At 46.6% G+C, this 21,379-nt stretch overlaps 1 protein-coding gene across 5 annotated transcripts in view; it reads left to right on the forward strand.

The window, feature by feature from the left end:
- Window positions 1-21,379, forward strand: part of tfg (trafficking from ER to golgi regulator) — a 211,648-nt gene that overhangs the window by 81,692 nt on the left and 108,577 nt on the right. For 4 of the 5 annotated variants that reach the window (XM_072513550.1, XM_072513549.1, XM_072513553.1 and 1 more), the window contains 2 exons: window positions 18,112-18,279; window positions 18,641-18,685. In XM_072513550.1, the coding sequence (XP_072369651.1) occupies window positions 18,112-18,279; window positions 18,641-18,685 (213 nt within the window). The remainder of the gene's footprint in view (window positions 1-18,111; window positions 18,280-18,640; window positions 18,686-21,379) is intronic. The other variant, XM_072513552.1, reaches the window with a different exon arrangement.

Below are 21,379 nucleotides of genomic sequence, written 5' to 3' on the forward strand. Positions count from 1 at the left end.
GAACACAATGAGTAAGAGGTTTATTGGATGGTTGGTAACTGTACAAAGACTAGGTCTAGACTGACTCTAAGCTCACGAAGTAGCGGATGACTATCACGTGACTCAACTCTTAAAGGGGCCATGCAACAGCACAATAGGATATATAAATAACATTAAGTGTTCTCTGAATGGTACCTGAATAGAAAAGGGAAAAAACTTAATCATGATTCAGTAATTTTAGCAGCTTAATCTATATGGCCCACACCTATTGGGGTTTTGAAGAATGAGAGATGATTTTATTAAAGCACATAAGATCCTGAGTAGTGTAGATACCAGGGGGATGTTTCCACTTGTAGGAGAGACTGGGTTTTGAAGAATGAGAGATGATTTTATTAAAGCACAAAAGATCCTGAGTAGTGTAGATACCAGGGGGATGTTTCCACTTGTAGGAGAGACTAGAACTATGGGATATAGTTTAAAAATAAATGGTCTACTTTTTAAGATGGGGATGAATTTTTTTTTTCTCCGAGGGTTGAAATTATGTGGAATTCTCTTGCCCAGAAAGCAGTGGAGGCTGAATCATTGTATTTATTCAAGGCAGAGTTACAGAATTTTGATCAGCAATGGAGTTGAGGGTTATGCAGGGCTGCGGCTATATGAAGTTGAGACCACAACCAGTTCAGCCATGACCATTTGTTCCAGTCACTGTGAGGCACAATTCAGCAAACCGTATCAAATGCTGAACTATATTCCGAAGACAGTATGTTACAAATTCAGCGTTGAATTTTAATTGCTGGTGGTTACATGTTTACTAGTGTATCCAATTTGTGGTTACTCCAGACAAATAAAAAACATTGAAAGCCAGCTGCTGATTCCAGATAATTGGCTTCTGATGGATCCCTTATATAATTTTTAATTAAGGCCCCTGTTACCTGGGTGGGTGTCTAGCAACCACGAGCAGATATTTCTAAATGAGGAGGAAGAGAACGACACAGCATGTGAGGGAAGCCAAAGGTTCGACAAATATGGAGTGGATTTGTTAAGCTACTGAAGGCAAAATATTGATGATTTAATAATATAATGGTTTAATAGCTTGACATCAAGAAATGGCTGACGGGTTCCGGCGGCGGCCATGACCTGCTAGGTCGCGCGTTCACGGCAGCTCCCGCCGAGGTCGGTATTTCGGGCCACTAAACGGGGCGGCGGCGGCATTTGGAGGCTGAGACGGGTGCAGGAAAGGTTCCCCCGGGGCTGCATGGAGAGAACGAGGAGTAAAGAGCGGCAGACGTACAAACGCGGGGGAGAAGGTCCGGGAAAACAAAATGGCGGCCGGAGAAGATCGGGAGTGTGGGCCCAGTGGGCCAAAGAACAACAAGAATTCTTAAAAAGTTGCTTTGTGGAGCTTAAAACGGAGATGTTGGCCTCCATGAAGAAGATTGTGGTTGCCCAGAAGGCGCAGGAGAAGGAGATTAAAGAGGTGAGGAGGAAGGTGGCTGAGAATGAGGACGGGATCCTGGGCCTGGCGGTGAAGTGGAGGCGCTACATAAGAGATGGCAAGAGAGGCTAGATGACCTTGAGTACAGGTCTCGGAGCCATAATCTGCGGATCCTGGGCCTTCCCGAAGGAGCGGAGGGGGCGGACACGAACACGTACGTGACCACTATGTTGGGGACGGTGATGGACACGGGGGCCTTCCCGCGGTCCTTGGAGCTGGATGGGACGCACAGGGTCCTCGCCAGAAGGCCGAGGGTGAACGAGCCACCGAGGGCGATGGTGATACGGTTTCATCATTTGACAGACCGGGAACGAATCCTGTGGTGGGCGAAGAAAGTGCGGCGCAGTAAGTGGGAGAACGGCGAGATCCACGTCTACCAGGACTTGGGAGCTGAGTTGGGGAGGGGGCTTGCGGGGTTCAACCGGGCTAAGACGATCCTCCACAGCAAAGGGGTGAAGTTTGGGCTCCTTTATCCGGCGAGACTCTGGGTAACATACCAGGACAGGCACCATTACTTTGATACGCCGGATGAGGCGTGGTCGTTCATCAGGCACGAGAAGCTGGACCTGAACTAAGGGACAGTTGTATGGGGGTGAAATGTGCGGGTGGGGGTGGACCGGGGGTAAGATGGCGGGTAAAGCATAAGATTATTTGCTTGTCTGCTCCAGTTTGGTCGGTTGTTTAGTTGTTTGTTTTGTTTTTCAGTGGTTTGGTTTTAGGGGGCGGGAAACACCCGGGGTGGGCTGTCCAGCGCAAGGGAAGGTCCCGGTAGGCGCTTGCCCCTCCACCCTGTGGGGGAAGGGGGGGGTTGGGTGGCCTGAAGAAGGCAACATGTTTGGGGTCGGCATATAGGGGCGGGAGCGGCCGGGGTCAGCATGGGTGAGCTGACTCACGGAAGTATAGTGGGGGGGGAAATCTTTAAAGGAGTAGAAGGCGGACGAGGCCATGTTGCAAGAGACGCACTTAAAGCTCGCGGACCAGAGGAGGCTGAGGAAAGGATGGGTGGGACAGGTGTTTCACTCCGGGTTAGACTCAAAAGACCAGAGAAGTGGCAATTTTGTTCGTAAATGAGTGGCGTTTGAGGCGGGGAGTATCGTGGCAGACAAGGGGGGCAGGTACATAATGGTGAGTGGCAAGCTACAGGGGGCCCGGGTGGTGCTGGTGTATTGTATGCCCCAAACTGGGACGATGCGGACTTCATGAGGCGGGTGTTGGGTAGCATCCTGGACTTGGAGTCAAGTAACCTGATCATGGGAGGGGACTTTAATACGGTCTTGGACCCGATTTTGGACCGTTCCAAGTCCAGGTCGGGAAAGAGGCCGGTGGCAGCCAGGGCCCTGTGGGAGTTCATGGGCCAGATGGGGAGTGTGGACCCGTGGACGTTTGCGCGGCCAAGGGCGAAGGAGTTCTCCTTTTTCTCCCACGTTCATGAAGTCTATTCGCGGATAGACTTCTTTGTGTTGAGTAGGGCGCTGATCCCGAGGGTGGAGGGGGTTGAATACTCTGCCATTGCGGTCTGGGACTATGCCCCGCACTGGGTGGACCTGCGGCTGGGGCGGAGCGGGGTCAGCGCCCTCTCTGGAGACTGGATGTGGGGCTGCTGGCAGATGAAGAGGTGTGTGGGCAGATAGGGAGGAGCATTGAAGGAGCGAATGACAGGGGAGGTAACGGTGGCAGTGATGTGGAAGGCTTTGAAGGCGGTCATTAGGGGAGAGTTAATCTCTATCAGGTCCCACAGAGAGAAGAGGGAGAGGCTGGTGGGAGAGATACTCCGGGTAGACAGGAGATTCGCGGAGGCCCCAGAAAGGTGGGGGGGGGGGCTGCTGAACGAAGCCGGAAACTGCAGGCGGAGTTTGATTTGCTGACCACGGGGAAGGTGGAGGTGCAGTTAAGGAAAGTGAAAGGGGCAGTCTACGAGTATGGGGAGAAGGCGAGTAGGATGCTGGCGCACCAACTGTGCAAGAGGGAGGCGGCTAGAGAGATTGGGGGAGTGTGGGATAAGGAGGGCAACATGGTGCTGAGCCCAGAGAGGGTCAATGAAGTCTTCAGGGAGTTCTACGGGAAGTTATACGAGTCTGAACCCCCTGGGGAGGGGGAAGGGATGAGGCAGTTCATGGATCGGTTGAGGTTCCCGAGGGTGGAAGTGGAGCGGGTGGAGGGATTGGGGGCCCCAATTGACCCGCTCCTGCTAAGAACCTTCAATGAGGCAAAGGAGAGAGGGACCCTCACCCCGACGATGTTGCAGGCATTGATGTCGCTTGAAGAAGGAGAAGGATCCGCTTCAGTGTGGGTCCTACAGGCCGATATTGCTCCTGAACGCAGATGCCAAACTGTTGGCAACAATTCTGGCCACCAGAATAGAGGACTGTGTCCCGGGAGTGATTGGGGAGGACCAGACGGGTTTTGTTAAGGGCAGGCAGCTGAACACGAATGTGAGGAGGCTCCTGAATATTATCATGATGCCCTCGGAGGGGGGGGGGAGATGCGGAAGTGGTGGCTGCAATGGACGTGGAGAAGGCCTTTGACAGGGTAGAGTGGGAGTATTTGTGGGAGGCGTTGGCAGGTTTGGATTCGGGGAGGGATTCATAGGGTGGGTCAAGCTGCTGTACCAGGCCCCTGTAGCGAGTGTGTCCACGAACCAGCTAAGGCGGAGTATTTCACGCTGCACCGGGGGACGAGGCAGGGGTCTCCCCTGTCCCCGTTGCTGTTTGCCCAGGCAATTAAGCCATTGGCCATTGCGCTCAGGACTTCAAGGGATTGGAGGGGACTGGTGCGCGGGGGGGAGGAACACCGGGTCTCCCTCTACGCGGATGACCTGTTGTTGTACATTTTGGACCCGCTAGAGGGGATGGGGGAGGTCATGAGGATCCTGAGGGACTTTGGGAGCTTCTCGGGGTATAAATTGAACGTGGGGAAGAGTGCGCTGTTCGTGGTCCACGCTAGGGGCCAGGAGGAGAGACTGAGGGAGCTCCCACTCAAGATAGTGGAGAGGAGCTTTCGGTACTTGGGGATACAAGTGGCCAGGAACTGGGATGCCCTGCACAGGCTCAACTTAACCCGGCTCATGGAGCAGATGGAGGGAGAGTTTAAAAGGTGGGATATGCTCCCGCTTTCCCTGGCGGGGCGGGTGCAGACTGTGAAGATGACGGTTCTACCCAGGTTCTTCTTCGTCTTTCAGTGCCTCCCCATTTTCATCCCCAAGTCCTTTTTTAAGCGGGTGAATAGGATTGTTACGGGGTTTGTGCGAATAAAACCCCGCGAGTTAAAAGGGCATTCTCGGAGCGTAGCCAGCGGGGGGGGGGGGGGCTGGCTCTGCCGAACTTCGATTATTGGGCGGCCAATGTGGCCATGTTTAGGAAGTGGATGATGGAGATGGGGCGGCTGGAGGCGGCGTCATGCAAAGGCACCAGCCTAGGGGCACTAGTCACGGCTCCGCTGGCATTCTCACCGGCGCGATACACCTCAAGTCCGGTGGTGGCGGCGGCACTGAGGATTTGGGGGCAGTGGAGGAGTCACAGGCAGGAGGAGGGGGCCTCTGTGTGGACCCCGATACGGAATAACCATAGATTTGCTCCAGGTAGGATGGATGGGGGGGTTCCAAGGCTGGTATAGGGCAAGTATTAAGGGGATGGGGGACATGTTTATAAACGGGACTTTCCCTAGCATGCAGGCACTGGAGGAGAGGTTCGGCCTGCCCCCGGGGAATGTGTTCAGGTACTTCCAGGTTCGGGACTTTCTTAGAAAACAGGTGGGGACATTTCCGCTGCTGCCCCCGCGTAGGATCCAGGACAGGGTGGTGTCTGGCATCTGGGTATGGGAGGGGAAGGTGTTGGACATATATCAGGAGCTGCAGGAGGTGGAGGAAGCCTCAGTGGAGGAGTTGAAGGGCAAGTGGGAGGAGGAGCTGGATGAGGGCCTGTGGGCCGATGCCCTGGGCAGGGTGAACAACTCCTCATCATGTGCCAGACTCAGCTTAATTCAGTTTAAGGTGGTGCATCGGGCGCACATAACGGCGGCAAGGATGAGTACGTTTTTTGAGGGGTGGAGGACAGGTGCCCGAGATGTGCTTGGAGTCCAGCGAAACATGCCCATATGTTTTGTGGGGGGGGGGACGACGACTCTTGATATAATGTAGGTTTTATAGGAAGACAACACCCGCCTTGTTTTGTTTAATAATCCTTGTTTATTTTTATTATTACTTGTACTTTTATTTTTGTTATGTAAAGAACGTTGGTTGGAAAAGCTTTAATAAAACATTTATTTTTTAAAAAGTGACATGGCTGAAGAGAGGGGCGGCACAGTGGCTGGCACTGCAGTATCACGGCACCGAGGACCCAGGTTCGATCCTGGCTCCGGGTCACTGTCCGTGTGGGTCTGTGTGGAGTTTGCACATTCTTCCCGTATCTGTGTGGGTCTCACCCATTCTCCCTGTATCTGTTTGGGTCTCACCCCCACAACCCAAAAAGATGTGCAGGGTAGGTGGATTGGCCACGTTAAATTGTCCCTTAATTGGGAAAGAAAGAATTGGTTCCACAAAATTTAAAAAAAAGAAATGGCAGAAGGCACTTGATAGAGCAAACATTCTGCGCCCAAGGAACATCCTGGCAATACTACTGGAAACTTGTGCTCCGGCACTATTCATACCTGTTGCCAAGCTGTTACAGTACAGCTACAACACTGGCATTTACCCAACAATGTGGAAAATTGTCCAGGAATGTGCTGTCCACAAAAATCAGGGCAAATTCAATCCCACCTAACAGTCTCATATTGATCATCTGCAAAGAAACATCATCCTGGCTTTGAACTATATCACCAAACCTTCACTGTTACTGCATCAAAATCATGGACAGCACTGCGGGTGTATCTGCACCACATGGAGTTTTGTGGTTCAACAAGGTGGCTCACCACCATCTTCTCGCGGGTAATAAGATTTGGGCAACAAATAGTGACCTTGCCGGTGACACCAACATCTCATGGAAGAATTTTTTTTTAAAGCAGCTTCCTTTTGGGATGCATGAGCAAAGTTAGAGCAAATGGTCTTAATCTGAATCTACTGTGTTTAAACAATTAACTCAGGCAAAACTTAAAATATGCCTTTTTTTTGACTTGTCTAAAACATCTATTTTAATGTGAATTTTAGTTTCCAGGTAGAGTTTTTTCATTAGTTTTGGTCAAACTAATCAACTTTATGGCAACCTTCCTCTTGTCTTTCATAGGCTTCATTACTCTCCGCAATGAAACATTGGGACATGAAGCACTCTGCGTGGGGAAAAGTTCCAGTTTAAAATTATATGCCAACTCCATAGGACCATAAGACATAGGAGCGGAAGTAAGGCCATTCGGCCCATCGAGTCCACTCCACCATTCAGTCATGGCTGATTTCAACTCCATTTACCCGCACTCTCTCCATAGCCCTTAATTCCTCGAGAAATGAAGAATTTATCAACTTCTGCCTTAAAGACACTCAACGTCCCGGCCTCCACCGGCCTCTGTGGCAATGAATTCCACAGACCCACCACTCTTGCTGCAGAAATTTCTCCTCATCTCTGTTCTAAAGTGACTCCCTTTTATTCTAAGGCTGTGCCCCCGGGTCCTAGTCTCCCCTGCTAATGGAAACAACTTCCCTACGTCCACCCTATCTAAGCCATTCATTATCTTGTAAGTTTCTATTAGATCTCCCCTCAACCTCCTAAACTCCAATGAATATAATTCCAGGATCCTCAGACGTCATCGTATGTTAGGCCTACCATTCCTGGGATCATCCGTGTGAATCTCCGCTGGACCCGTCTCCAGTGCCAGTATGTCCTTTCTGAGGTGTGGGGCCCAAAATTGCTCACAGTATTCTAAATGGGGCCTGACTAATGCTTTATAAAGCTTCAGAAATACATCCCTGCTTTTATATTCCAAGCCTCTTGAGATAAATGACAACATTGCATTTGCTTTCTTAATTACGGACTCAACCTGCAAGTTTACCTTTAGAGAATCCTGGACTAGGACTCCCAAATCCCTTTGCACTTCAGCATTATGAATTTTGTCACCGTTTAGAAAACAGTCCATGCCTCTATTCTTTTTTCCAAAGTGCAAGACCTCGCACTTGCCCACGTTGAATTTCATCAGCCATTTCTTGGACCACTCTCCTAAACTGTCTAAATCTTTCTGCAGCCTCCCCACCTCCTCAATACTACCTGCCCCTCCACCTATCTTTGTATCATCGGCAAACTTAGGCAGAATGCCCCCAGTCCCGTCATCTAGATCGTTAATATATAAAGAGAACAGCTGTGGCCCCAACACTGAACCCTGCGGGACACCACTCGTCACCGGTTGCCATTCCGAAAAATAACCTTTTATCCCAACACTCTGCCTTCTGCCTGACAGCCAATCGTCAATCCATGTTAGTACCTTGCCTCGAATACTATGGGCCCTTATTTTACTCAGCAGCTCCCGTGAGGCACCTTATCAAAGGCCTTTTGGACGACTAGATAGATAACATCCATTGGCTCTCCTTGGTCTAAACTATTTGTTATCTCTTCAAAGAACTCTCCTAACAGGTTTGTCAGGCACGACCTCCCCTTACTAAATCCATGCTGACTTGTCCTAATCCAACCCTGCACTTCCAAGAATTTAGAAATCTCATCCTTAACGATGGATTCTAGAATCTTGCCAACAACCGAGGTTAGGCTAATTGGCCTATAATTTTCCATCTTTTTTCTTGTTCCCTTCTTTAACAGGGGGGTTTCAACAGCGATTTTCCAATCCTCTGAGACTTTCCCTGACTCCAGTGACTTTTGAAAGATCATAATTAACGCCTCCACTATTTCTTCAGCTATCTCCTTTAGAACTCTAGGATGTAGCCCATCTGGGCCTGGAGATTTATCAATTTTTAGATCTCTTAGTTTCTCTAGCACTTTCTCCTTTTTGATGGCTACCATATTCAGCTCTGCCCCCTGACTCTCCTGAATTGTTGGGATATTACTCATGTCTTCTACTGTGAAAACTGACGCAAAGTACTTATTTAGTTCCTCAGATATTTCCTTGTCTCCCATCACTAGATTACCAGCGTCATTTTGGAGCGGCCCAATGTCTACTTTTGCCTCCCGTTTGTTTTTAATGTATTTAAAGAAACTTTTACTATCATTCCTAATGTTACTGGCTAGCCTACCTTCATATTTGATCCTCTCTTTCCTTATTTCTCTCTTTGTTATCCTCTGTTTGTTTTTGTAGCCTCCCCAATCTTCTGATTTCCCACTGCTCTTTGCTACATTATAGGCTTTCTCTTTTGCTTTGATGCATTCCCTAACTTTCTTTGTTAGCCATGGCTGCCTAATCCCCCCTCTGATAACCTTTCTTTTCTTTGGGATGAACCTCTGTACTGTGTCCTGAATTACTCCCAGAAACTCCTGCCACTGCTGTTCTACTGTCTTTCCCACAAGGCTCTGCTCCCAGTCGATTTTCGTCAGTTCCTCCCTCATGCCCCTATAGTTACCTATATTTAACTGCAACACCTTTACATCTGATTCTACCTTCTTTCTTTCAAATTGCAGATTGAATTCTACTATATTATGATCACTGCCTCCTAAGTGTTCCCTTACTTTAAGATCTTTAATCAAGTCTGGCTCATCACATAACACTAAGTCCAGAATGGCCTGTTCCCTCGTGGGCTCCATCACAAGCTGTTCCAAAAAGCCCTCCTGTAAACATTCAATGAATTCCCTTTCCTTGGGTCCACTGGCAGCATTATTTACCCAGTACACCTGCATATTGAAGTCCCCCATGATCACTGTGACCGTGCCTTTCTGACATGCACTTTCTATTTTGTGGTGCATCTTGTGCCCCTGTTAGGAGGCCTGTACATAACTCCCATTATGGTTTTTTTGCCTTTGTGGTTCCTCAACTCTACCCACACAGACTCCACATCATCTGACCCTATGTCGTTTAGTGCTATTGATTTAATTTCATTCCTAATTAACACGGCAACCCCGCCCCCTCTGCCCACCTCTCTGTCTTTTCGATAGGTTGTGAATCCCTGGATGTTTGAATGCCAGTCCTGAACCCCCTGCAACCACGTCTCTGTGATGCCTACCACATCATACCTGCCAGTCACAATCTGGGCCACAAGCTCATCTACCTTGTTCCGTACACTGCGCGCATTTAAATATAGCACCTTTAATTCTCTATTGACCGTCCCTTTTTGTTTTCTTCGTGTGGTGGACCTTGGTTTACTGAGCCTTTCCATACACTTAATGGCACAACACGTGTGACATTCTGACAATATTCTTTTGTTGTTTTTGTAAAAAAAAATGTTTTATACCTGCAATATCTTCTGTATTCTGTTTGGTATCTGTTCTATTGGATTCTTACAAAAATGTATTAACCTCACATAGATAAATCTTTATCTGTTCAACTTTAGAATGCATGCTGAATACTTATTGTCGGGAGGTTCGCTTTGCAAGAAGTAAATTATCATGCAGTTAAAACTGCTAGATTCTGAAGCAGCTGGAGTTAATACAAAATAATTTACAATTGGTGTTCTCAATGTTTTATGAGGTTAGCAACTGCACAGATCAGTACCATGATGTCATCAACGTTCATTCACGATATCAAAAATTCAAAGTAAAACCTTGGGAGGGAATCCCTTGAATTTTTCCTGAGACGATTAAACTGCCCCATCAAAATAAACTAGAAAGCCAACTATTGCACATGCATGTCAGCTGAAAGCTGAAATTGGAGATACGCTATCTCATTCATAAAATATTGCTCACCATTGAGGGCGCAATGCCCTGACATGAAGACACTTTAGATATTTTTCTGAATAATTGTTGCATCCACTTCTTGCTTTGCTTAAGGAATGCTACAGGTTAGAAAATGGGCCCACTGATCTATGATAAATGTGACAGTTAAAAGATGGTGGCAATAAAGGATACAAACTGCAAAGGTGTCCAAAAGCGTTTTGTTATGAAACAAATTCATCAGATGTCATTTTGTATCTCCTTCTTTTGTCATCTGTTTTTGTCTGATTACGCATCCATGAAGTCCCATAGTCTTATTTTGCTGTGTTAAAGGCATTATAGAAATGCAAATTGTTGAGTATTTCTGTTCTGCGAAAGAGATTAAGGATATTAGAAGATTTAAATTTTTAAGGAAGCAATGGCTGGGAAGTTTGCAATGGTGATTCCCACCCTTCAGGATTGGTATTGGGCTCTTTGATGTACATCAGTGGGTACAAAAAAGGTGTAATTTCAAGGTTTTCAGAAGCTGCAGCGATTGGAGCAGGTCTTGTGGTGAGAGGTAGAATCCCTACCTGCCGGCCGTGTTCAAGTCCCACTTCAGGATTTTATGGTGATATGTCTGTGAATAGTATGTACGCAGTTAGCGATGCAACCTCCAACCTGCTGGTGGTGTCAGACTTTGGTCATGTGATGTGGGAGACTCATCAGTTGGTAGTAAAGCGTATAATAGGACAGTCACACATCGGGTAGTTCCAGAACAACCTAGTCTGTATCATACTGTATGTTATCCTTCCACGTGTTCATCAATAAATCATCATTCTAGTTAAGTCACCAGCAGTTCTGTGAGCATCATTGCAACGACAAGACAACAGAACACATGGTACAGAGTGTTGAACATTTAAAGGTAACAGCAGAAAAGACGAAGTACAACTGGCCGAAGGATTAAAAAAAGGGAAGATTCTTCAACCGAGCTGATAAACTATGGCCTGTGGTGACACAACGCAATAAATAACCAGTGAAGATCAAGATGGAAGGTTTAAAGGCACCCCACCAGCTTCAAGTATCGGGTAACGTAGACAAAAACTGGCACGTTTTTAAACAGCAGTTTAAGCTCTATGTTTCAGCCCTTGGCGTGCAGACACAGGCTGACGAGAAGCGCGTTGCGTTGCTGCTCACGGTGGCAGGTCCACAAGCAATCTAAATCTACGATACTTTCGCTTTTGATAGGGAAGAGGATAGCAAGACATTCGATTAAGAGTACTTCGATCGGCATTGCTCTCTGAAAAAAATGTGACCTTTGAAAGATACATATTTCGTTATCGCACCCAGAAACCAGGCAAATCTTTTGACAGTTTTGTCACTAATTTAAGGCTGAAGGCCCAGTCCTGCAATTTCAGTAATCTAAAATCTTTGATGATCCGTGACCAAATAGTATTTGGCATATCAAATGACAAGCTCTGAGAGAGATTGTAGCGGGAAGAAGATCTGATATTGGAAAATGCAATTAAGATTTGCCATGCGACTGAGTTGGTTGCACAGCAAATCAGTACGCTCAGCTCAAAACATTTTGGTGCCAGCATAGAAGAAGATGCCAGTGTCATCAGCACTTTGGCACAGTTCAATAAAAAATATGGTCTCAGTGCGGGCGGCCATTTTAAGCGGCCGACCGGGTCCACTATTTTATGCCAGAAATGTGGCAACCGACATGGCCCATGGCAATGTCCAGCATATGGAAAAGTATGTTAGAGGTGTGGCCGTATGAATCACTTTGCGAAACAATGTTTTTCCCATCCTTCAGTGGACCAAATCAGAGCAATTAACGCAGTGGAAGAGATGAACCTAGAAGAGCAGTTCATCATTAATCTAATTTCAGAAAAGGACCAGAGCAGTCCAACCGAAAAAAGTGAAGAAGTCCTCCTGAATAGTCGTGAGCAGCTGTTCGGTCCAGACAGGGAGTGGCCAGACTGTTACTATGGCGCTCAACAAGATATGCTGGTGCACTGACTCGATGAGAAACAAGGTCCAGGTGAAAGGTGACAAATCCGATGAGGCGCTGGAAGAGCCAAAGGAATTCCAGACTTCTGGTTAACAGTCTTTAAGAATGTGTATATACTCAGTGGTATGACACAGGAACATAATGAACCTATATTAAAACATCTACAAGATGTGAACGTTAAATATTCAGAGCGTACACAGCCAATGAGCTTTCCTCTGGAGTTTAAATTTGAGCCAAATGAGTATTTTACAAGTGACGTAATGACAAAAGCAAAGCAGCTGGAATTGCGGCCTGACGAGCGTGAATTCTCATTCTGTGACTAACCAGAAATCACGAGATGCACAGGGTGCCAGATCGATGGGAAGAAAGGAAAAAATGTCACATTGAAAATTATTAAAATGAAGCTGAAATATAATGGTTGGAGCACTCTCAAAGCAGTTATTAAAACTGTTCCAAATGATTCATTCTTTAATTTCTTCGCCCTCCAGAAACCCCGCAGCATGGAATGTTAAAGAAACGTTCTGCAACAAGACTCGCTGCTGACTTTGAAATTGGACACCTGTGTGAACACGTTTCCATGTGCAATGTCGTACTTTACAGAAGTCTTTGCTGAGGATACTGATTCCGAGGATGAGTACCTTGATGATATTTACGAAGACGATGAAGAAAGCAAAGATTTGGAGAATGATCCAAAGCAGGACGAATATGAAACGCTAGTAAGGTTGTTTCGCGAGAGAGATGGCAACCTCAGTGAGGGAGCCTGTGCAGCGCTACGTCGGTGTTTTGATGGAAATGACGAGGTGATCACAAGGGACACCCAGCCTGAGCTGGACACCGGGGCGGGCGAACGCTCTGAGATGGTGCACGTAGAGATGGAAAATTAGATTGCAATAGCAGATACCTCGGAGAAAAACCATGTAGCTCCGAACAAACTAAACATCGAAGACATAGTACCCATTCTGGAGAAACCAGCTCCTGAAGCATAGGGGAATCATCGCAGCCCTATGAAAAAGTTTAGATAGTGGACTCCCCGACACTCGAGGCCACTCCACTAAAGGATGAGTTAAGAGGAGCAAATGTCAGCATCCGTATGCAGCTCCACGGCGATGGATTCTACGTACATAATAGTTCATGACAAGGATGAGCCAGTATCTGTATGCAGCTCCATGAAGACAGTTGATACTGCTTCTGGATGCAGTTCCACGGCATTGGATGATACGTATATACTGTCACAAGTTGAGGATCACTCACTACCTGGTCTCTCTGGAAAAGATGATTTGTGCATATTAATTTCAAATGACGAGGAGCCATCACTTAGGGTTCAAGCACAAGATGTAGGGACAGCGCCCAACACTGGGGATGCTAATCCAACCCAGATACCAGAGTGTGAGGCTCTACAGCTGGTCGTTGAAGGTGCTGACTTAACCACCAACGCACAGTCCCTTGGAAGTACGCCAACACGAAACGGCTCTGCAGACGACCCATAAACAACCGCTTCCATGGTGCAGGCAAGATGGGTGCTACCAGAACCAAATGATAAAAGAGAAGTAGTCACAAAATCACTTGCCGGAAAGAAAGGAGCGGAAATAGAATCAGTCCCAAAATCGCATTCAAAACAAAAAAGAGGAAGAGAAGGAGAGTGGGGGTACAGTGAGTCCCACCGAGGACACCAAGCAAGAAGACATCGGTAACGTGGCCGACATGCCGGAGACCACACAACGCAGCAGCAAAGGGCATTGTGAAAGCACACAATGCAGCAGCAAAGAGCATCGTGAGACCACACAACGCAGCAGCAAAGAGCATCGTGAGAGCACACAACAACGCAGCATCAAAGAGCAACGTGAGAGCACAACAATGCAGCAGCAAAGAGCATCGTGAGACCACAACTACGCAGCAGTAAAATGTAATGCATAAAGTAATGGAAGAAGCTGAAGATGTAAGGATTATTTTTTTTAAAATTTAGAGTACCCAGTTAATTTTTTCCAATTAAGGGACAATTTAACGTGGCCAATCCACCCACCCTGCACATCTTTGGGTTGTCAGGGCGAAACCCACGCAAACACGGGGAGAATGTGCAAACTCCACACGGACAGTGACCCAGAGTCGGGATCGAATCTGGTACCTTGGTGCCGTGAGGCAGCAATGATAACCACTGCGCTTCAAGGATGGCCCACAAGAATACCGGGCTTCAAGGCACATCACCTCAAAAGGCTAAGGCACAAAAGACTGGCACGGAAACCAGTCTTCCAGAAAGCTGACAAGACCTCAGACAATCAGCGGGGTGATCCTGTCAGAGGTTTATAATGAGCTGTGCACAAGGGACATATTTGGTCGGCATATTATGCAAATTAAAGCTCAATTAAATCTGTACATACACATGCCACATGTGTTAAAAGATAATAAAAATAATGTTTCTGTGTATGATAAAAAATGTTTCTATATATAAATATTAACATTTCTAAAGGAAGGGGGATGTGGTGATATGTCTGTGAATAGTATTGTACGCAGTTAGCAATGCGATCTCCACCCAGCTGGTGGTTTCAGACCTTGGTCACGTGACGTGGGAGACTCATCAGTTGGTAGTGAGACATACAACAGGACAGTCACACATTGGGTAGTTCCAGAGCAACCTAGTCTGTTTAGTATTCTGTATGTTATCCTTCCACATGTTCATCAATAAATCATCATTCTAGTTAAGTCACCAGCAATTCTGTGAGCATCATTGCAACGGCAAGACAACAGAATATAACCGATTTGTTGGCCACGGAAGGTTCGTTCATAACATGGCCAAGTAGACTTCCGGTGACGGCGGGCGGGAGGCAGCCGCACATTGGAGGGCTCCCGTTCGGGAACGGCATTTTCGGGGAGTAACGCCCGGTCCTAGGGCCAGCGACGGCAGTAAAAGTCGAGAGATAGCGCAAGGAGAAGAAGGATGTCGAAAAACACCAAAAAAAACGGCCGGGAAAAAAGCGGCTGAAAGTCCGTTGGAGAGGGGAAAGGTCACCGCGGGGTCAATAAAGAAAATGGAGGCTGGAAAACCAGGGGAGGCCGCAGTGCTTACGGCTGAAGAACTAACTAAGGTGATGGCTGCGGAATTCCAAAAGCAGTTGGCGCAGATTTAGAAATGTATGGAGATGGTGAGGAAGGCGATGAGGGAGGTTTTGAATGTGCTGGTGGAGGAGGCGGTTTCCCCGGTGAGGACGGAGGTGGCGAGTGCAGTGGCGGAGGTGCGAGAGCAAGGGAGGCGCTGAAGGAAGTGGAGGCGACGGTATTGCAGCACGATGATCAACTTGCCTCGATGGGGAAGGAGATGCGGAAGGTGATGGACACGAACAAGAATCTGCGAGGAAAAATGGAAGATCTGGAAAACAGACCCAGGCGACAGAATTTGAGGGGCGTGGGGCTGCCCGAAGGAGTTGAAGGACCAAAGCCAACTGAGTATTTTGCCGCGATGCTGGCAAAACTACTGGGGGAGGGGGAGGACCCCTCCCGATATGAACTGGATCGGGCTCATCGGTCGTGGGGGCCTGTACCAAAGGCGAGTGAGCCGCCAAGAGCAGTGACTCTGTGCTTCCGTAGGTACAGTATGAAGGAGAAGGTCCTGAGCTGGGCCAAGCAGAAGCGGGTGGTGCAGTGGGCTGGAGCTGGTATACGTGTATACCAGGACTTTACGGTGGAGCTGGCGAGGAGGCGGGCTGCCTTCAACCGGGTGAAGAGGGCACTGTACATTAGCAAGGTGCAGTGCGGCATTGTATATCCAGCGAAGCTGAGGGTGACTTACAAGCTCAGGGACTTTTATTTTGGAACGGCGGAAGCAGCGGAGGAGTTTGCGAACGCAGAAGGACTGTGGCAGAACTGACAAATTGAGGAATGGCCATGTGCCGATGTAACCTCATGACTGTATTTTCTTCTTTTTTTTTGTATCACTGCGCGCGGGTGTAGAGGCTAAAGGAGCCAATGTTGCATATATTTGGACAAGGGAAGGGACGGGACTTTCATTTGAAAGGAGGACTCTTTGGGGTGTAGGTGGATATGCGGGGTTTGTGTGCTAAAAGGGGATCTTTGGGCTTTCCTAGGGCCGGGAAAGGGACCCGGGCGGGGGCCTAAACCGGCCAGCGAACGGGAGTGAGGTGGGGGAGGGGCTGCGGCCATCGGGGGTGGGGGGTGCGGGGTGCGGGGGTGGGGTCGGGGTGGGTGGGTGGGTGGGGGGGGTGGAGAGCCGTGTAGATTAAGGGTGACTATGGGTAATCCCTGATTCCTGTTTGTCATTTGTTTATGTAAACATGTGGGTTGAGGTTTGGGGGTTGGTGGGCGGATGGGATCGTTGTTATTATGGGGATTGACATATCTTGTTCATTATTGTTTATTGTTGATGGGTGTAAATGTGGGAGAAAACGTGAAAAAGGAGGAGAATAAAAAAATAAAAAATTTAATCAAACAAAAACAAAAAACATGGCCAAGTAGATTAATTATTAGCTGTAAATCCTTCCAGAACATCTGATGTACTTGTGGGTAAGTTCAGCGTGTCGGCGGCATTTGTGTTGAGTGCAAACAACTAGACTTCCTGCATTAGACTTCCTCCACTGGTGTGGTTGACAAGGTTTATGTCAGCTCAGGATTGTGTCGGTTCGGGTCAGGTGAGGTTTTAAAAAAAGTGCAGATTTATGATTTACACATAAAGGATACTCGCCTTGTATTATACTGGTGCCAGATTTATCAAGGTCGCCTTGTTTCATGTGGATCATATTAAGCAAACCACTAAATTCCTACAACACTTTACAATTTGTTGATCTCGAGGCTGGATATAATGTGTAGCGTTGGGCGTATTGCAAACACAAGCTCAGTTTCTACACCCCTGCTGGCATACTCCGACTAAAAGATAAGCACAAATACCAGTTCTCTTGAGGAATAGGTTGAGGGGATGCTGGATGCTGTCCAGGATTGGCAGTAGGTGCAGTCTAGAAGTTGGCTCAACTGCCCATGTTATTGGTGCCCACTTTCTGAAGAAAGATAGAGTTTATTTTGATTGCTTGCATTTTAGTTCAGATAATAATAATAACCTTTTATTGTCACAAGTATGAAGTTACTGTGAAAAGCCCCTAGTCGCCACATTCCGGCGCCTGTCCGGGTAAGCTGGTGCGGGAATTGAACCTGTGCTGCTGACTTTGTTCTGCATCACAAACCAGCTGTCTAGCCCATTGAGCTAAACCAGATGTATTAGACTATGATTGAAGAGAATACTATTAAAGTCACTCACATCGGCATGGCACCAGTTCCCTCCCTGCCCTCTGTACCAGTGGGACCAATGTGGACATCTGCGATTTTCAAGATGTTTGGACCCACAAAGTTTTTTATTTAAATGTTTTGCAGAACTCCCAGGTGGCTCAGTAAAATGGTTTCCTCAGGATGGTGGAAGGCTGGATTTGGCACAACTGCCCACAGATCTTTGATTTGACAGTGTTGTACTAATGACCATTGGCTAATGATTTTTGTCATTATGTAGTGAATGCTTTGCCGTCTTTTCTCTAGTTTTGTTATCCAGTTTAACAATTTATGGGAGAGGATTTCCAATGTTACGTGTAATAAAATTTCAAACCTGTTAAAGATTTCATTTTAGCCATATCAGAAAAGCCTGAAAACTCAGTTTAAAGTTGGGACCCAGTGTCCAGCAATATATAAAATACTAATGGAAGGTTAATAGTACATGTGTAACATCGTGTCCATGGTATTTTATTTTCAAGTACGTGTCCATGCCTCCCTTTTTCCTCTCCCACCAACCCTTTAAATTTTTCTTAGTTTTACCCAAAGTTGCATATTTTTAAATAGGCTGCTGGAAAAACTGGCTATGGCCCTGCTGTGATTAAGTGACTCTCTAAGTAGCCAAGACATTCTTTTAGTTTTGTGCTTTGTTACAGATGCAGTTGAAGGAAGAGATGGAAAGCCTTTGGCACCGGATTCCACAATTAAGCAGCCAGTTCCTGTTAGTGCGGCCAGCATGTCTGCCTTTGATCCTTTAAAAAATCAAGATGAAATCAACAAGAATGTAATGTCATCATTTGGTCTGACTGAAGACCAGGTTTCGGGTAGGTGTATTGAATTAGACTTGCGTGAGTAATTTAAAAAAAAATCTTTCATTAAAATTTCATAGTTCCAGTTTTGCTGATACACATGACCAGCTAAAGAAAATGATTAAAACTACACTGTAAAATAATGTTCAAACTTAGCTTTTAGAGAAAATTGGATATTTAAAATCTGTATCTTTGTACAAATACCTATTTATCCTTCATGTTTTTTAAAAAATAAACTAATTAAATTAGCCCTGTACCTCATTATCACTTCGTATTATTTGGGGGCGGCCACTCTGAGAATCATTTGCGTGTCCATGTCTCCCAGCAAAATATATTCTCTAAGTAATTGGAACCGTCTCTTTGTTCATATGTTTAGTTACCATGCAGAGATCAAATAAACAATCCAAAGCATCTTGTCATGGTAAGAATCACGAACTGTGAACATTTTTATTGACTGAACATATGGAGAGATTATGCTGGCGAAGTCCGGATGGTCCTCCAATTTATACTGCTGGAATTTTTATTTCTGTTGCAATAAAACTCATGTTTTACTATTTAAATGGCTAGTTGATCTTGTGGCCTCAAATTCTCCTCAGAGAAACATGCTTCAATTGGAGTTAAAGATCACTTATTCGCACCCTCGTTTCTTCTTTGCCTTTGTATCATTGTTATTGGATTTGCTAGCTAAGCACTAAGAACTGTTGGAGACGGACCTGCGGCTGGCCCTGGAGTCGGACCAGGCAGAGGTTTAGCTGAGTACAATCTGGAAACTCGTTGTACTTGTTTGCCATGGAAAATGATCTGTGGGAGAATCTGATTCATCGAATCACACAGCTGACCAGAATTATTTGAATATAGTTGTGTATATTTTTCTCAGGTAGCTATAACAAGTGTGGGTGTAAGACAACATCCAGCAGCCTCCTCTCTTCAGTGTGCGACTCGTGAAAAGGGTCTCACTGCTGTGTACTAGCAAATTATCTAAAAGTATTGTTCCAAGTTCTTGCCTTTTAAGTCGCATCTGAGAACGCTGAACATTTAAAAAAGTTTTTTTGGGGAATTCGTGATGCCATTTTGCCAGCACTTGTTTCGTTATGTGTTCGAATTGATTTTCACCAAAGTTAAATTTGTGACTTTGAATATTTGAGCTTTAAATATAACCCTGAGGACAGTACAACATGATAGAATTCAACATAGCAAAATACTCCAAATGCTAGAAATCTGAAATAAAAATAGAAAATGCTGCGAGTATTCCGCAAGTCTGACAGAATCTGTAGGGAGAGAAATAGTTTTACTTGTGATCGAGTCGGAGCTGTTTAATACACTCGAGATGTACACATTAGGATTTTGAGATATATATTCAACTAAGTGCCTCGAATTAGAAAATAAGGTGGCAGGAGGGATATTGGCAATATGGGTTACCCCTCTGGCACTTTCACTTTTGATCACCTTAGCGTAGTCCACTCCTTGTTTCCTCTTAAAATTCCCATTTGACCACATGATGCAGGAGCGGGCTCTGGAGCTACTTGCTTATAGTCCACCAAATATCCTTATTACCTGGAACACATCTGCCTAATCCTCGAATTAGAAATATATAGTATGTCCCTGGAAGACTCCTGGTTGAGTATTGGCAGAAAATATGCCGAAAAATGTTAAGTCATCTGGCGTTAAAGCGGCACAGATGGATTCAGCGGGGTTGGAGGCGGCCTTTCAATATTGCGGCCTGATCCCCGAGAGCGGTCTCAGCCCAACGCATTCGGAGGCGGTGAAAATGATGACTGCCGACATTACTGTAATTTATCAGAGGCTTGGTGTGCTGACTCTGAACTTCTGTACTCGTGAAGCCAAGTTGCAGAATACTAATAAGAGGCTTGATGATACAGAGGCAAGAATCCTGAACGTCAGACATGTTGCTTCCTTGGCAGAGGTTCAAATCTAATCCTTGGAAAACCAGCTACGTGGTATCTCAGAAGTACTGGAAGATTTGGAGAACTGTGGTTGGAAAAAGAGTATCTGTTGCTGGTCTGCCTGACGAAGTGGAGGACAAGCTCCTATTAAGTTCTTTGAAAACTGGCTCCCAAGTTTTCTTAAGCTAAAGCAAAGCTTTAATCCAGACTCTTTCCCTATCATTGTGTTGTTTGTCTAAATTTATAGTCTCTTTTTCTGTTTAAGGGAGATGCTAATATTTGAGCACTATGGAATATCATCTTCTTCCCCTTGACTGTTAAGGGACTCTTCTCAGTTTAGTCATGGTAGATGTGCCATGTGTTCATTATTCATCATTCTTTCTCATCATCTATGTCTTAATCATGGCAGAATTGAGTGATGCCATTACCGAAGGGAGCGTGGTGGATGCAAGTCTTCAACTGTGGGCTTAGAATGCGGGCGATGCATTTGATTTCCATTCCGTTGTTGGCATTTTTTCTCTCCTACTTGTTGAGTTTCATCCTGGTGGTAATGATAGCATGGCCATGGGGTTAATCCTGCCTGATTGTGGTGTGAAAATTCAGCCTTATTCTTCTTCTGCTTCCTGAGTTGGTGGGCCATCATCCTACTCTGTACTCTCCCTGTACTCATACACTGCCCTACTGCCGTTCCCGTGGACACCAAGCCGAACTCCATCTGGAGCTTCTGCCTCCTTCAACAATCCCGCTTCTGGGGCCTCCCAATACATTCTGTTCACCTGCAGAATCGCGCACGCCAACCTTGTCATCTCTGCTTGTTCCACCTTTTCCGTATGCCCCCGGATCGTTATGAACTCTTACTATCAGGAACCTCCCTCCTGAATCTCACCCCCTTAAAAAGGGCAGCCTTCACCTGGTTGAACGCGGCTTCCTCTTCGCCAGATCTGCACCCAGGTCCTGGTACACCCGGTGCTCATTGCCTTCCCAAGGGCACCTCCTCGTCTGCCTTGCCCACTTCAATATCTTCTCCTTATCGAGCAATCGGTGGAGCCGCACCACCATCGCCCTCTGCTCATTCTCCAGCGGCTTCCTTATCAACGCCCTGTGTGCCCAGTCAACCTCCAGGGGCCGGCCGAAGGACCCCTCCCCCATCAGCTTCGCCAGCATCTTAGCTACGTACGAGCCAGCGTCCGCACACTTGATGCCTTCAGGCA

This window comes from Scyliorhinus torazame, chromosome 8 (genome assembly GCF_047496885.1).
Source record: "Scyliorhinus torazame isolate Kashiwa2021f chromosome 8, sScyTor2.1, whole genome shotgun sequence".
NCBI lineage: Eukaryota > Metazoa > Chordata > Chondrichthyes > Carcharhiniformes > Scyliorhinidae > Scyliorhinus > Scyliorhinus torazame.